Raw genomic sequence first — 17,133 nt, 5'->3', positions numbered from 1 at the left:
CTGAGTTTTAATTATGTAAACTATCCAAATGTGAAAAACCAATGGCGTTTTCCTTTTAAAATGTTCTTATGATGATAGCACTGTCACTGTTTTATGGCAGCGTAACATGAATGTCTGTAACGTGATTTGCACAAAGTGGCTAATACATCAGTGCACATTTTCTGTTAATTGTTGTCTGTTCATTGAACTGATCTTTCTTCTACAGTGCCCCTGACTAAAGATTTTCCTCTCTGACTAGTAGTTGCACATTTATGATTTAAATATAGATTTCTGGGGCCCAAATTAGCTGCCTGTTAACGGTTGTTGTTGTAACGGTTACTGCACCAATAACTGCGAATGTGAACCAGCAAGGAGAGCAAACATTTAGTGAACTTATTTCAACACAGTATAGCCTCATTCCAAAAAGGATAAATAACTTCCAACTTCACAAAAACAAATGCAAGGACTTCGCACAATGGATGATGTATACTTACAAATTAGCTCGTTAATTTAAAAGCTGGCTCTACAACTGCTTTACACCTCCTGTCCCAGCTTGAACCTGCCATGTCTTCATCATCTCTGGAGTCGAGGTCCTGTACATCACCTCGGTAATGGTACTGTGTTCCCCTATAGTCAAACCAGCCTTTGTCAGTCTCAGAGGCTGTATCACAATCTAATAACAAAACAGAGCCTTTTTTGTTAAAGGGTTGTAGTGTGCTGCAGGGGTGGCATATTTTTGTAAGCCAACCCAGAAGTTAGCATCACTTTAGTTCCTACACAAAAAGCCAATGGGATTTTCAACTGCATATGGAAAAGTGCACATTGTTCAGCAAGATAATCTTCATACACCAACACCACTGTTTTGATTTTTGAAGTGCAAATGCAATCACTGAAGTAAAACACTTCCATTAAGCTAAAATGCTAATGGTAGGCTAGATTTTAGAGGGGCCTGCAAGTGCTAATATGCTAATTCATTTACGGATTTTAGGGCTTGTTCTTGCAGCACTCAACTGTAGCTTGTATTTCAGTCTAGAAGAAAGTGTAACTAAAAATATTAGTTATGTAGAGTACTTGCTTTTATCATACACATAATGAAATGTGTTTCAGACTTGTCATATCTGCTTATCTAGTATGATATTAAATGTATGTAGTTTGGTTGCTTTAAGTGAAGACATGTATGATGTCTCCCCTCTACTAGATGTGTTATATCGTGAGCCAGTTCATCTCAAATATCCATCCATCAAAAATAGCAATGAAACAGCAGTTCTGAAATCCCTCACTGCATGTGGGAGTGTTTTAAAAGTAACCTGTGTTATATTCAGGTCATACTTGGGCTTTTGGAGACTGTAGATGGAATTTGGGACTGCAGCTGGCTCCTGGAAGCTCTAGTAGGAGGCTGGGGCTGTGGGTGGCTTCTTAAAAAGGGTGGGTGCAGAGAGGCTGCAGGTGAAATCTAATATAAATAGCTGTCAGGGCTGAAGACACATGCTGGGGTTGCAGATGGCTGTCAGAGGTGGTTGGTAGAAGCAGGGACACCAGCTGCCCCCTGGAAGACTTAGGCAATAGATGAGAATGTAGCATGAACGTGTCAGGTGGAGGGTGGTGTTAAAGGTAGAGGTGGCAGGCAGAGGGTGGGGTTGAAGATGGATACCACCCACCTACATGGCTCTGGTACTGGTCCTTTGATTTCTGAGGCTGAAGATGGAGGCTGGGGCTCAGACTGATTCTCTATGTATTCAGGCACACCTGTACCTAAGTCTTATCCGATTAACTACTGTGACATTTTTGTGTTTGTGTTCAAACTTGAAGACATACAGCAGAAGGCTTCCCATCACATATAGGTATGCAAGATGTGATAGTTGTAATAATGGAGCATTTTATTCTTGTAATGTTTGCTTCATCTTCTACAGCTTTTGCATAATTTTGCCCTTGTTATATCTTTTAAGTCATTATTGCCTTGTGTCTCTTTTTTTGTTATGTCTTTTATGTTGTTTTTGTCCTGTTGTGTCTTTTATGTAATTTTTGCCTTGTTATGTCTTTTGTTTTTGTCTACATCTTTTACATTGTTTTCATCATGTTATGTATGTTTCGTCTTGTTACACCCGTCATGAGTAATAGGAACTAATGGATATATCAAGGAATCATCTTTTCTATGTCTTCTATGTCTATTTAGATTCTATTTTAAAACCAGTGTTACTGTTGGGAAGACAGCGCACAAATGGTACAAAATAAAAATAATCAATATTTCTCCTCAAACGCATAAATATTAAAGTAATGAGTAAAGTTAACAAGGGTTAAAATGCAGGGAGAAAAGGTAAAAAGTTGTCAGAATACTCAGATTAAGAACAGATACCTAAAAACTCTACTTACGTACAGTAACAAAGTATTTGTACTTAATTACTTTCCCACCTCTGCTTCTCATATGCATTCATGGTGTTGCTTGGTTTTCTTTGAGGTGTGTAAAAAAAACAAGAGAAAGAAGTTTAAACCCTGCTTAGTTTCTCACCTCCACACAACTAGTGAATCACCATGTTAATTGGGTGTGACTGTTAGATAGCAAACAGTTACAAAAGCTGTCAGACTCAGAAAAGTGTAAAAGGGGTTTCAGATGTTGTTTGACCATATGAAGCCTTTTGTTTAAAGCATACTGATATCTTGACACTGCAGCTCACTTGCTGTCTGAGGCTTCAGGCAAAAGTGATAGCTATAATATAACACTCCTGCATTAAATGACATTTGTTACAGACATATGTTACGTTTTGTATTGGCATGTTGTGTTTTGTTGTGTGTTTACATCATCCCAAATGTTTGCAACAATATTCAAATGCAGGGAAATATATAATTTATGCACTGTAAGGTTTCCTTGTAGCTGTTGCTATAACCTGTAGAAACACAGTGGTTATGTTGGCTACATCAGAGTGACGTAGGAAGTCAGCAAATGGGATTTAAGAGTAAGTGAATAAAACTTCAAAATATATATATATATATATATATATATATATATATATGTGTGTGTGTATATATATATATATATATATATATATATATATATATATATATATATATATATATATACATATACACACACATATATATATATATATATATATATATATATATATATATATATATATATATATATATATATATGAACTTGATCTCTGTGACTCGTGCCAGATTTATCAAATATGTTGTTTGTTCAAAAGTGAAGACAAGAATTCAGTCTTTTTTTATTGTGTTGACGTGACAGAGACCCCTAGCAGCAGGGCTGGCGCACGTTTAACCATTTGCATATAATGTATTTTATTTATAGTTTGATTGTTTAAAAAAAAAAAAACGCCTGACATCCCCTTATTAATGTTTGAAAAAAAAAAGTTCATGACCCCCCACTCCACAATTAATATCAATGACTGAAATAAAGCATTAGCATTAGCACATTAGCATCAACAAATTGTTATTTCTTTATTTCCCCTACATAAATCATATTCATTTAACTCTGTTTTACTCTGTATTTCTCCCCTGGTCCTCCATGCATTCCTGCTGTTGCTCTACGCGTCCCCAGGCCGGCCTGAGCCCCAGGTTGAGAAACACTGCCGTGCCGGATGTGTTCATACGCGCACGTTTGTTGCTACGGACGCCTGTCTCGTCGCAACAGGAACGAGGTAAAACTACTTCCGGGTCAAGAAAACAACCGCGTATCCACGTGAACTACCAAACGTTCCATAGTAAGTAAACCATTCAAGTTCACGTTTCATAATAGACAGTTTAACTATGTTAAAATAGTGTCTCATGTCTGACTGACTAGTTTGTGTCGTCACTGGTTTAATCTTCTAACTGCTAGTTAACGTTAGCTGCTGTTAGCTAGCTAGCACAGTTTACCAAGAGTGCGTTGTCAGCTCAGTCTGCCAGCTAAGTGTTGCACTCCCCTGTGAAGTGTTGTGACTCACTGAGTTGTCGTAATTACTGCCTCCATTTAAGTGAAGTTGAACAGGTCGCTCAGAAACACTGTGACTGAAAGCATGTCCGTGTGCTCCTGCAGAACAATGTGCCCGTGTTATGTTTCAGACGGATTCCAATGAAGACGTGATCTTTGTTTCTGAGTGTGTGCCAAATTCCCATGAGATCGCCTTTGACCAGGTAGATACAGCCGATATTCTTTATACAGAATATTGAATAAATTAGCATTTTTTGCACTGATCCCTCAAGTGTGGTTATCAAACATTTGTGACAAAGATATGTAATGTAGGTAGGATAGTTTGCAGTTTAAAACTGAACTTTCTTGTCCAAAATGGCATGAGGGCACTGAAACAATCAACTTTAACTGGTATTTTTAATAAACAGGGCTGGATGATATGACTTATAACTAATATCTTGATGATGAGGATTTTTAGGCTATCCTGTGATATCTTGATATACACTTACTGCGAACATAAGATGTTCCAACAGCATATGATGTATTGCTGTAGATCAGTGTTGCCCAACCCTGGTCCTCAGGATCCCCTGTCCTGCATGTTTTAGATGTTTCCCTGCTCCAACACACCCGATTCAAATGATCAGGTTTTTGTCAGGCTTCTGCAGAAGCCTGGGTTGGGGAACACTGATCTAAAACATGCAGAACAGGGGTCCTTGAGGACCAGGGTTGGGTACCACTGCTGTAGATTAAACTACACAACAGTCGGACTGGAAGATGTCAAAAAATCAAATCACAATATTTTTGACCAAATACCTCAATATGGTTAAAATATTGTAGGGATGACTATCAGTGCTTTTATGTAATATTAAGACAATGATTTTCTTAAGATCTTACAGAAACCTTGTAATAAAAAAAGAACCTGCAGCACTGTTGATAGATGCATAAAAGAGTAATTGTTTTCAATGCAGCCAGTTTTTCTGGTCTAGTTTTAATCATAAATATGTCAACATCATCCTCCTCTTTTCCCTGTAGGCCAAGCGACTGGCCCTGCAAAGACACATTGATGAGCAGTCCCAGCCCCAGCAGCTAGCCAAACCCTTGGTTAACATTTATTTCTCTGTTAGTCTCACTTGCACATAAACATGCCTCTGAGCCTTGTTTTGCTATTTCATCTATTATCATAAGGTATATACAGGTATGTAATTATGTTTCTCTCACCAGACAAGCCAGAGGTCTGCTGCTGTGGAGAGGCCAGTGGAAAGAGTGAAAATGAAGACAGAGGAAGAGAAGAGTGAGGAGAAACTTGTAAAGAAGGAGAAGAAACAGAAGAAAGGACAAATTAAAAACGACAACTGTCCTGTAGATGATGGTGGGAGCCAAGCAGAGGTGAAAAAAGAAAAGAAGAAGGTTAAAAAAGTCGATGCAGTGGTTATAGATATAGAAGAGGAGTCTGGTGGAAAGGAGGAGAAGAAGAAAAAGAAGAAGAGGAAAATTGTCACTGAATCTCTGTATGATGCCAATGGTTCTGATGTCAAGACTGAAAATGACAAAGAAGTTATTATTAAGAAGAAGAAAAAGAAGCAGCTGGCTGATGGTGAGAATCAGGTGGAAACTGCCCAGATTTCACTAAAAGACGAAGTCATGGAAAAGAAGAAGAGGAAGGAGAAGAAAGTAAAAAATAAGTCTGTGCAAATTAAATCAGAAAATGTGAAGATGGAGAGGGTGGAGGAGGAACAGCAAGCTGAAAAAGATAAACTGCCAAAGAAAGCCAAGAAGGAAAAAAACAACACATTAGTTGTAAGCACAGAGGCTGAAGAGCAAGTTGAAGTCAAGAAGAAGAAGAAGAAGGAGAAAGAGAAAAGCACTGATGAGGAAACCAGTGAAACCATGGATGAAATAAATGTAACAAAAAAGAAGAAGAAATCAAAAGTAGCTGAGAATATCATAAAGATAGAAACACCAGAGGGAGACATGGCTGAGGTTGAAGAGGTTAAAACAAGCTCGAAAAAGAGATTGAAAGAGAAGAAAGAGAAAGAAAAATATGGAGATTGTGAGACGGTTACCATAGAGGAAGAAGAGGTGGAGCTAAAGAAAAAAGGAAAGGGTAGAACAGCGTCTGTGGAGATCAGTGAGGTAGAGGAGACTGAGCTAAAGAAGAAGAAGAAGAGGAAAAAGGGAGCCTCAAAGGGAGAAGCGAAAGAACCAGCATCCCTCAAATGTGAAGGAGTTGAGGAGCAGAGTAGAGAGACCCCTGTCTCAGCAACTGTGGACACAACAAGCAAGAATAATAATAAGAAGAAGATCTCTGGCATGATGAAGACTGAGGTGGAGGATGTGAGCTTTGAAAGCAGTGCAAAAAAGAAGAAGAGAAAGAAGATTAAAGAAGAGGTGGTAAGCGAGCAGGTGAGTGTATATTGTCAGGCGTCATTGACACCATGTTCATGTGTTGTTTTTTATTTTATACATTCAGAGTAAATATGGCTTGTTTTTCATTGTCTCACAGGAGTTGCCCCAAGTGGACGTGGTGTTTTTGTCAGCAAAGTCTGGAAACACTGACGAGGTCTCCATCAACCAGGTAAACATGACTCGCATGAGTCCATCACTATGTTAAGGCTGACAGTTATTGTAAAGCAAAAATACAGATGGACATTTTGGGAAATGTAACTACAATTGTGTTTACGACTTCAGGTGCTCAACAGTCCAGAGTCTGTCTTGTTGGATTTTGTGCTTCATAATGCACCACGCATTTTCAATAGGAGACAGGTCTGGACTGCAGGGAGATCAGTCTAGTACCTGAACTCTTCTACTATGAAGCCATGCTGTTGCAACACATGCAGAATATCTTGTCAGCATTGTCTTGCTGCTTGCTTGTCTGGATAGAAAACCTGTAGGTACCTTTCAGCGTTGACATTGCCTTCGTTTTGCACCTTAACTTGCATTTGTACATGGAACGACAAACTGTGTTTACTGACATAAATTTTCCAAAGTGTCCCTGAGCCCATGTAGTATCCGTTATACAATTATGTGGGTTTTTAATGCAGTGTGACCTCAGGGGTCAAAGGTCACAGGCATTGGTTTTCAGCTTTGCCTCTTACATGCAGAGATTTTTCTGGATCTTTAAATGATATTATAGATTATGTAAGGTGAAATAATAATGTGTAACTTAAGCTGAAAGTCTCCTGGCTTTAGTTTCATAATTAATGAACAAACATAATGTGGTATCCATCTTTTATTATCATTTAACGCTGCAAAAAAAATCAAGTATTTCCCAATATGTTGAACTGTTCCTTTAATAAGAGTTTAATAAAAGTGTTTGTATTTTTATTGATGGTCTTTGTTAGACAACAGCTTGTTTTCCTCTAGTAAAATGCCAGGCATGTCTGTTATATGCATAAAATCTTAATGTAGTGTGTTTTGGTTTGTCATAGGAAAGAAGACAGGCTTTACAAATGGAGATTGACCAGGCGTCTCAACCTAAGAATCCAGCCAGACCTACGGTCAGTGTTGGTGTCTTTTCTGTTAAGCAAATAAAACTCAGACTTTTTTTCCTTACAAATATAATCTAGTGTTTGGGTATTACACTTTCATGAGAGGCAGAGACAGATGCTGATATTTTTAGCACTCGGCCCCAGAGTACAATTTTAGTTGCCTAGAAGTAAAGTTACGTAAAAACAATCCAGAAAAGGAAATTTAATAAAACTTAACACAGACTTCCTTATGTGACCCTCGTGTTTTCCACTTTTTCCTGTGAATTATGATTTGGTCTCAAGCTAGGTGAGGAAACTAGGGACACACACTGCAGTACATGATGCTCTTAGAGTCCAGACACTCAAATTTTGATTGTTGTTTTGTTTTTTCATAGTTCACCTTTTGTGTGTTTTGTTTTTCTCTAAGGATGATGTTAGCAGTTTAAGTAGGCTTGGTAAACCCAGCCTCCAGTTACCCCAACGTATCGGTAGCTAGCTAACGATGAGTGTTGTTCGCTGTTTTCATAGAATGTTGAGCTAAAAGGCGTGAAGGAATCAGGATGGTTGTAGAGCTGAAACGTGTTGGCGAAGGCTCATAATAAAAAATGTAATATATATGGAATGTTTGGTGGCCACAGAGTAACGAGTTTGTGCCAAAGTCTCGGAGATTTAGTCCCTATAGTGGGTGTAGCTACAAAAAGACTGTAGATCCAACATTTCCCATAATGCAACTCTCAACAGCATCTTCATTGTCCCCACCTGGTCTGACAAATGCCTTTGTCTTTCAGCTCCTCTTCCCTGGTTTGTAATGTCGGCTTCCTGTTCCTAAATTTGTAATCTATAAGCCCAAGCAAGTTTTTGTGAAGTCTGAGAAAATAACCCTGATGACATCATCAGCCTCCAGAAACACAGAAGACACTATACAACAGTTGTCACTGACTGAGCTTTAAGTGTAGAATCAGTGGAGAGTTCCTTTAATGAACGTTCCTTTAAACGAAGTTTCTAACATTTGTCTCTTGTCCCTCAGGGTTTGGGTCAGTGGAGTACGGCCCAGTTCGACAGCTCTGACCAGCAGCAGAAGTTCCTCCGGCTGATGGGTGGCTTCAAGAAGGGTTTCCAGCCGGCTGCGGGGAGCCCAGGACGAGCGAACATGGCATTGGGGAAGGACGCGCAGCAGCAGTTGCAGCAAGGGCTTCTGGGAGAGTTTGAACGTGCTCACTCACGCAGAATGGACTTCAACAACAGGGGCACAGGACTTGGGTTTACTGCTCCGTCCAATAAGAAGTTCTTCATTGACGTTAATGCAAGTCGATCAGTTCGATTTGATGATTGATTGGCGTGTGTGTGTAGGGGGGATCTTTAAGAGATGTGTATGTTTGTAAGGGTTTTTTTGCGTGTGTGTGTGTGGTTTTAACTACTGAACTGCTCACTCAGGTTCACTGGAACATCTCACAGCAGACTTGTATATAGATTAATATCAGAGAATGTAAACTGTATGAAAATGTTTTAATGGCTGAGGACCTGGACTGTTTTTATGTAAAGATTGTAATTAAGCATCAGTCAAACGTGATTTCAGTAGGTCACCGTTTACACCGAGTTGGTTCTGCAGGTGCAAATGAAGCTTTTTAATTTTTTATCTTTATGTTGAGGCTGAATGCTTTTCTGTATGTGTTACACATTCAGCAGTCCAGTATTTTTTCCATGATATCAGGGTTTGGTGCTGGAAATCCTTGAAAACACTTTAATTTTTTAAAGGACTGAAAAGTGCTTGGATTGTGGATAAAGTTCTTGAAAACTGCAATTGCTGAGTAAAGTTCACTGTATAGATAAAGAAATACAGTAAGTCAGATGTTGGCTCAGACAGGTCTATAGGATGCCAGGTCTGCTTTCAGACAGGTGACACATTTTGAAACATGAAACTTTGCTGGGTTTTCCTTTAATTTGTCATCCCTGCGAAGCATATTGCAAAACATATTTTTGGTTGTTTATAGCACAATAACATCTGATGAAGTGTGTGATGAAGTGAAATAATCACTTTGAGTATATAAAATATATACTTTACCACAGTTCCAAGGTGCCGGAAAAGCTTTAAAATGCACCTAGAAAATTCTTGTAAAAGGTGTAAAAACACTGTGATATGAATGCTAGTGAGGATTGTGAGTCATTTTGGAGAGAAGAAATGTGTTTTTGTGTTCAAGGTCACTTAATTGAATCGTAAGGTGATTTTCCTGCCAGTTGTATAAATGAACAGCTGTGTGTACATGACTGAGCAGAATTGACAGCTAAAATCACAATCTGTCACTTAAAGTTTAATTAATAAATACAAAAGCATATCCCTTAAAAGGACTACGCAGTCAGGGGAAAAAAAGAGGAAAGTCACAATGGTGGCTTTGATAGTCATTTTATTCCAATCTTGCACATGAATGACGCCTGCTGTAAAGTGAGGAAAGAATAAAGAATATCAAAGTACACTTTACTTCAAAAGATACAATGGAAACATTTCTGCTTGCTTGTTGTACGCTCATAATCATTTATTTTTGATAACGTGCAGGAAAAACAAAAGAAAATATTGACTATCACATGTTGTACTTCAATATTCCGTGCATGGTAGCTGTGTTGTAATTCTGATTGAACGTTAGGCTCTAAATCACATTCATTTTCCTGTAAAACTGCTTTGTGGACAACATTTGTCCACCAGTTTGCTTTAAACTGGAAAAATACATAAAAAATCAGTGAGAAAATTCAAACATCTTTCAACTAAATTCATTTTTGTCACCTTTATGGAGATGGTATAAAACAAACATGAGCTTGACACATGACATCCTGCAAAATAAATCTCAGAGTGAAGCACTCGCTTTTTGGTCGAATCCTCCTTATTTCAGACCAAATACAGCCGCTGCCTTCTGAATGATCTCTCTGGTTACAAAATGCAGAGTTCATTTGTGTCTTTGCATGAGCTGGAGTCTGGGCTTTGTCTTAACCATGTCTCACATTTATACACCCACCAACTGCTTCATCCTTTGTGCAACCTGTTGATCTGCCATAACACTTACTGGCTAAACTGAGTGAATCCTGCATCAGTGAAAAATAAGTTGCAGAATTCTGATGTGTTTAGCTTCTCAACATAGTGGTCACTTAGAAAGTTTGGCAGCTGCAGTGTAACATCCTGAGTCAGACGGATCTAATCAGGTGTCTATTTTAAGGCAACTTAAAGAACCCACGTTCCTGATACAAACAGAAAATTCAGTTTTGTCTTTACAACAGTTGCTACGTTGTTTAGAATATGTCCTGACATTTTTGCAGTTTGGTCTGCTTCTGTGTTTTCAAGCCGGCACAATCAAAGGATGACACAGTGTGCAGAGGGAAAGCTAGTTAAAAAACACGTTAGGAAAGACACGAAACCAGAAGTAGCCAACAATACGCATGTCGTCCAGTCTCAGGGAATGTCTGAAGCAGAGTTGGGAGGCTGCTCGACGACAAGGAGGGGAGGGAAGCTGTGTGTTCCTTGTGGAAGAAGAGACGTTCTCATGCCTGTAGATACTCCGGCTGCACTCGCGCCACTTTGCGGAACTCCTTGACATGCGTCTGCGGGCACTGCATCTCACACCAGCTGATGGGAATCATCTGGGCACCTGAAGGACAAAAGAAGACATGACAAGAGAAACAAAAAGTGACTCTCCTCTCTTGTAAAATGGACAGTGACTCTGGCACCACCTTGTGTTGAGTGTAGAGTTGTGCTCGAGTCCTCCTGAGTTTGGACGTTTGACATAAGAGGAAAGAAAACACAAAGAGTTACCTGATTCACTGTGTGCCACCACCACACCCAGTTCATTCTCTGCTGTTGTCAACAGGTAGTTGGACTGCACATCGCCGAGAGAGATCTGACGCCACAGGTCAAGGGTTAATGACACACAATTAAACAGCATACATCCACACCACTGACACTGTTCTCAAATTCAGTGCATGTGATGTAGATGTGATTAATGAAAATGTGCATCTGTCTTGTATCAAAAGCCTCACACCATGATAACTGGGTCAACATCTTCCCTTGATTTATTTGAGACAAAGGCTCACAGTTTGGGTTTTCCCTTTAGAGTGCCCTGCACTTAGAGCTACTACAAGGAACTTTCATATGATTGATTGATTGACTGATGTTGGAGGCCACTGTGGACAAAAAGTGGTCATGTTTCCACTGTAATAACCATAAATTATAACATAAAAAATAAAATTATCTTCATCAAAATCTCCTGCTGCTTCTTTTTAACTGGCCAACGTGCAACTCACTGTTAGAAAATGTAAACAGGCTTTTTTAAAAAATCAGATTTCACTAAGAATCTGACACTGGTGGCAAGCAATAAGAACAACTACACAGAAACAGGTAATAAACATGTTAATATAAAATAGAAGAATCACTAAAATCCAACAGGTTTGTCCTTTTTTTTCTGAAGAAGAGTTGGGAATGAAAGTAAAAGGTGTAAACAGGTGTTTAATGAAATTCATTAAACTACCTATTCCTTATTTTGGACAGAATTTTCTTGGAAAAGAATGAGTGAAAGATGCAGTGAGATACCTCTTGACCTCAGATATATTTTTCAAATAAAATAATCAGTTTAAGCTCTCGGTGCTGAAGGAACTGCTGTACAAATTGTTTACATTTTTTTTTAATGCAATTTTTAAAATATACTTTGGCAACAAGTTTTTAAGTCGATAGAAGTTGCTACAATAAAAGGCACAGTAGTTGTTGTAAAAGCCTTGAGGCCTTTGTTCTTGTCAGTATTTTCAACAAAGGCAGCCTGGCTTTCAGTTAGGTAGACAGGAAAAACTCTGTGACAACCTGACTTGTTTAGACACGATGTCTCCTGGACCTGAGCCATTCTGAGTTTAGGGATTTCTGAAGAAAGTGAATTAAATGGTTGCAGATGCTAGAGCTGAATAGTTTGCATAGCCGATGAATTGTTTTCATCTGACTCTTGAAAAAAGGTATTTATTTGTCTTTGCAGGTGAAGGATATCACTTTGGCCAAGACGATGTCACCAGGTCTGAAGCTTTTGTACGTCTCCACCTGTAACAACAGTGACAAAGCCTTTACACTGAGCATGTCATCTTAGATTATTACGTAAACCAGAGCTGCAAAAAGGCTGATGATGATCTGATTTATTATGTGGAGTCATACACACCTTGTCTTTCTCTGTTGCACGCACATCTTCTTTTCTGCAGAGTCAGAGGGTATAGGCTCAGTTTTGGGAGTTTTGATACAGAGAGACTCGGCATAAAACATTAGCTGCATTTACAGGGACTCTACTGTTCCACAGATAATTAGAATAATAGCCCAATCAGAACAAAAGTGGCTTGTGGAAACATGTCAGTCAGAAGAGACTGGCCCGATCCAGACGGACTGACCTTTTCTTATAACAACACTCAGTAAGCGTTTGGAATATAAGGACACCGACTGTTAAAGTAAGTACTGAAAGTAAAATTCTTTCTCATTCTTGCTTGATAAACAACTTCAGGGGCTCAACAGCCCATGGTCTCTGTTGTTGTATTTTGTGTTTCCTAATGCGCCACATATTTTCAATGGGAGTCAGGTCTGGACTGCAGGCAGGTCAAAGCCACGCTGTTGTGACACATGCAGAATGTGTCTTGGCTTGGTCTTGCTGAAATAAGCAGGGACGTCTCTGAAATCAACACTCATGGCAACATATATTTCTCCACATCCTGTATGTACCATTCAGCATTAATGGGCCTTGATAGGAGCAACGAAAGACTGAGAAAGTTGTGGATTTCTCAAAAAACACCTGTTCGAGTGTTGTTAAAAGAAATGTGATGTAACACATTTGTAAACATGCTGGTGTCACAACTTTTTGGAAGGTGTTGCAGCCATCAAATTCAGAATGAGTGTATATTTACAAAGCTGATCAGTTTGATCATTAAATATCTTGTCTTCTGTACCGTATTCAATTGAATACAAGGTGAAAAGCATTTTCAAATCATTGTATACTGTTTTTATTTACATAGCATCCAACCTATTTTGGAATTGGAGTTGTACACAGAAGAAATATTGTTCACATAAACACAGCTATTGTTTTACTATGAAGACAGTTGCTTGGGGTTACCTGATTGTCCCTCTGAAGCGGTCCTTCAGCGGTGTAGAGCCCACATAAAGGATGTGGACTTTGGCGAACCTGGGGTTAATACTGGTCACCTGTCCAAGCAAATAACAGTAAGACTTACGACAACTCAAATCTAAACTGTGCAAGATCACTTAATCGGGTATTCAAATAATTGAAAAATAGTATCTGATTCTGTTGCATACCTTACAGGTGACTATTGCTCCTACATCTGGTAGTAGTTGTGCTTCTGTTTCCCTGACAACTGAGATCACTGGTAACTAGAAAGAGACAAAAATCACGTGTATTATTGCTCACACAAAACGAGTTTGTATGATTCCAGTTCAAAACAGCCTGAAGAAAAGACCTGTCACACAAAATATGGTGTACATCATGATCACAGACACTGAACAAGCCTATTTTGCTTCAGTCACATTCACAGAAGTTGCATAACACCTTTACTGTGGCACTCCCTCTGCAGCTTTCCCCACCTCTCTCCTATTAATCACACCCCTCACCTCCTCTCCCTCGTTTTTCCTGAGCACGTAGCCTGCTAGTGAGGAGTATATGTAGCCGTGCCGCAGGTACACCCCTGTGCCGGGAATACAGTCTTCTACACTGCATAGCTTGTCACCTGGAGACAAACAAGAGGGCACAAGACAGAGGTGGTGTTGGAGATGAGTAGTACATACTATATGGTGGACCAAGTCAGCAAAAAATCTGAACAAAATAACACAATTTTGTGAGATAAACCATCAACCTTTAAAGTAAAAGACAAGACTCTTTCATTAACAGAATACTATATATTTAATAATGAGTGTGGTCTCTATTCTGTCATCAGATGACAGTACTGCTCTCAGGACCAATTAAGTCAAGGATCCGGCTGGATTACCACCTCCGGATAACCATTTTCTGTGGGTTACAGATAGGTAGTATTAGGATTTTATTGATACTGGTAAAGATACTGATACTGATACTCAATACCAATACTTATTGATAGTCTTATTTCATACCATAATTTGGTGCAAAAAATTAAGACATGACAAGAAAACATTCAACAGTTATTTTATTGGCCTTCTACTTTCTTTTAGCAGAAATAACAAATTAGATTGTTGCATTTAGCTGCTTTTTTATTATATTTAGCAAATGGGCCGATACTTTTGAATGTTTTGCCTTGTCAGCTGTTTACGTAACATCACATAAATACAGATAGCAGCATTGTTTGTCCAACTTCACAAGAACAAATATAAATAGATTTGGGACAGATGGACTTTTAAGACTCTGTAGAACATCCTTCAGCATGAAGAGGAAAGTTGAATTTTCACTGAAAAAAGGTTGTAATGATCTGTCATTTTGGCAAGGGGTCTAAACTAGAGCTAGGCACTGATGTTATATTAATATTATGATACGAGACTAGATATCATCTTAGATGTTGGATATTGTTTCCATATATAGGCATCTGTGTTGTCTTTTCCTGGTTTTAAAGGCTGCACTGCAGTAAAGTGAAGTAATTAACTGAACTCACATACAGATACACAGTAGGTATTTGGTCTAAAATACTGGGGTATTTGATTTTGTCACACACAGACCAAACAGTATGTTATTTTAGAGAAAATGTTGATATCAAGATAAATTTCATATATCACAGAATAGCCCTGAAAAAAATCAATATAATTAGAAGAAAAAAAATAAAATCAATGATATTAGATATTAAGCCTTATTGCCCAGCCCTAGTACCAAACAAACATGTTTTCTTATATGTGGAGAACAAGATTTGTAGGCCAGGGCATCTCTGCAGCACTACGGCACTTCATTCTAATGCTGTTTTGTCACACAGTTTTCTTTTATCTTTAAAAATGTGCCTTCTGTGATTTGGATATTGCACTAACTCATATTGCAGTTTTGATAACATTTTGATTAATTACCCATGAGGAACGAAGGTGAAACTCACCTAGAACCACAGCCCTGTCTGCACAGATATGATATAGCTCATACAAAACTGTCCTTCATCTAATGAGGATAATTATTACTCTGCAATCTAGAGCTGCAACAATTACTCAATTAATTTAACAATTGTCTTTTATTTATTTATTTATTTCTTTTTGTCTCTTTTTTTTTTTGATTATCAATGGATTGATCATTTTGAGTATTCTTTAAGAGAAAATGTCAAAGTTCTCTGACTTTAGCTTCCATGCCAGGGGGTTTCTTTAATCCTCTATCAAATTAAACTTAGTATCTTTTGGTTGTGGACAAAACATAACATTTGAGGATGTCATCCAAGGCTTCTAAGCAGTGATTAATATTTTTCACAATTTTCTGACCTTTTTTTGGACCAAACAACTAATTGATAACACAAGAAAATGATCAACAGATTAATCGATGATGAAAGTAATGGTTAGTTGCAGCCTGGGCTAAACAATTAATCACAATTTTATCAAAACTGCAATATGGCCTATAGCAATTTTCAAAACGCAGGTGGCAAAACGTGTTAAATGCAAAATGTGTCTCTAACTACCAATTTAAATTACATATCGTTGTGCAGCCCAGCTAGAATCATTTATCTGGCCTTTTTGAGCCATTAAACTTAAGCAATAACATGAAATGACTGACAGCAGCCCCTGTTACTACTGTCTGTTTCCATTTAATTTTAAAACATCTAAAGGATTACTATCAGACCTTACACAGCTGTTCGATGTTAAACATTTTGTTGACATTTCCTCCTGACACCCACACAATAATAAAAGTGATGATTTCTGGTGGGTGAGTCAAAACAAGTAAGAGAAGGAATGCTGCTGTCCTGCCTGAGGCGATGGGCAGGGCTGCAGATGAAACCTGCCTGCCTGCCTGCCGTGAAAAGTAAAAGTCAACAGCCCACTCACAGCCCTTCACAAGTACGGTAATTACCCGAAAAACGATGACTCGTAACACCCCTGAACACACCTACACCTCATATAACTGTAGCCACACATAGAAAAGAAACTTAATATAATGCTAACTATGCTAGAAACCCAAAGCCCACCTCACACATGGCAGCTGGAAATAATTAACAGGGTTTTAGACTATCAAACTGTACTCTAACTATGTTTTGTAGCGACACAGCGAAGTCAACAAAGAACGGCAAAATTACGAAAGGAAAACGGCGGTCTAAAGTCTGGTTCAACACCATCTTCGGTGCTAAAAACTTTAAATTTACGGGACTCACCTGGAACACACAGCTTCATGGGCGACATGTTTTCGAGAAGAGCAGAGCGTTTGCTGATTGGCTCTGACGAAAGGCCCGAGTCGATTTCGATTGGCCGGTCCCACGCTGAGAGGAAGTAAAAATAAAGACAGTTCGGTCCGCCATGTTTGTTGAGGCACTGGCAGGCACATGTTACGGGTCGTGCCGTATTGGAACCCTAGCTTTGCGAAACTCTACAAAATTCTCTAATGTGAGAAAATATTCGACAATAAGTCTTGTATTTTCACATGCTAAGTACAACATACACAAATGTAAATTCAATGGGTCTAAACCATTCTAAACCATTCTTTCCTGATTTTTAGAAATGAACACAATGAATATGTAAATACATTACATAAGAACTTTAAAGCTGTGCGGGCTATATGTGACTTTTTTGATCTCCCGGGACTAATGATGGAACATCTTAGACCGAATCTCTTATGAATG

General features: G+C 38.6%; 2 protein-coding genes across 9 annotated transcripts; one reads left to right on the top strand and one right to left on the bottom strand.

Annotated features, from left to right (window-relative positions):
• Nucleotides 1–3,545: 3,545 nt before the first annotated feature.
• On the top strand, nt 3,546–9,160 carry knop1 (lysine-rich nucleolar protein 1). 8 transcript variants are annotated; one of them, XM_084716028.1, is made up of 8 exons: nt 3,550–3,704; nt 4,019–4,116; nt 4,925–5,011; nt 5,114–5,971; nt 6,035–6,295; nt 6,396–6,467; nt 7,321–7,389; nt 8,387–9,160. In XM_084716028.1, exons 2-8 carry the CDS (start codon nt 4,036–4,038, stop codon nt 8,690–8,692), a joined length of 1,734 nt encoding a protein of 577 aa, XP_084572154.1. In that variant the 5' UTR covers nt 3,550–3,704; nt 4,019–4,035; the 3' UTR covers nt 8,693–9,160. The 8 variants fall into 8 exon arrangements, with proteins under 8 accessions (XP_084572152.1, XP_084572151.1, XP_084572155.1 ...); XM_084716026.1 differs by having other exon boundaries at nt 3,546–3,704; nt 4,925–4,993; nt 5,114–6,295; XM_084716025.1 differs by having other exon boundaries at nt 3,546–3,704; nt 5,114–6,295.
• A 584-nt stretch (nt 9,161–9,744) lies between these two features.
• exosc1 (exosome component 1) lies at nt 9,745–16,739 on the bottom strand. The gene is made up of 8 exons (XM_084716035.1): nt 16,669–16,739; nt 13,985–14,100; nt 13,673–13,747; nt 13,473–13,561; nt 12,537–12,570; nt 12,372–12,421; nt 11,156–11,241; nt 9,745–10,991 (listed from the first exon to the last, which is right to left on the bottom strand). Exons 1-8 carry the CDS (start codon nt 16,694–16,696, stop codon nt 10,885–10,887), a joined length of 585 nt encoding a protein of 194 aa, XP_084572161.1. The 5' UTR covers nt 16,697–16,739; the 3' UTR covers nt 9,745–10,884.
• Nucleotides 16,740–17,133: the final 394 nt, after the last annotated feature.

This window comes from Lutjanus erythropterus, chromosome 3, assembly GCF_056507025.1.
Source record: "Lutjanus erythropterus isolate fLutEry1 chromosome 3, fLutEry1.hap2, whole genome shotgun sequence".
NCBI classification, from domain to species: domain Eukaryota; kingdom Metazoa; phylum Chordata; class Actinopteri; order Lutjaniformes; family Lutjanidae; genus Lutjanus; species Lutjanus erythropterus.
Note: the sequence above shows the minus strand (reverse complement) of the source record. Positions and strands in the feature narration are given on the sequence as shown.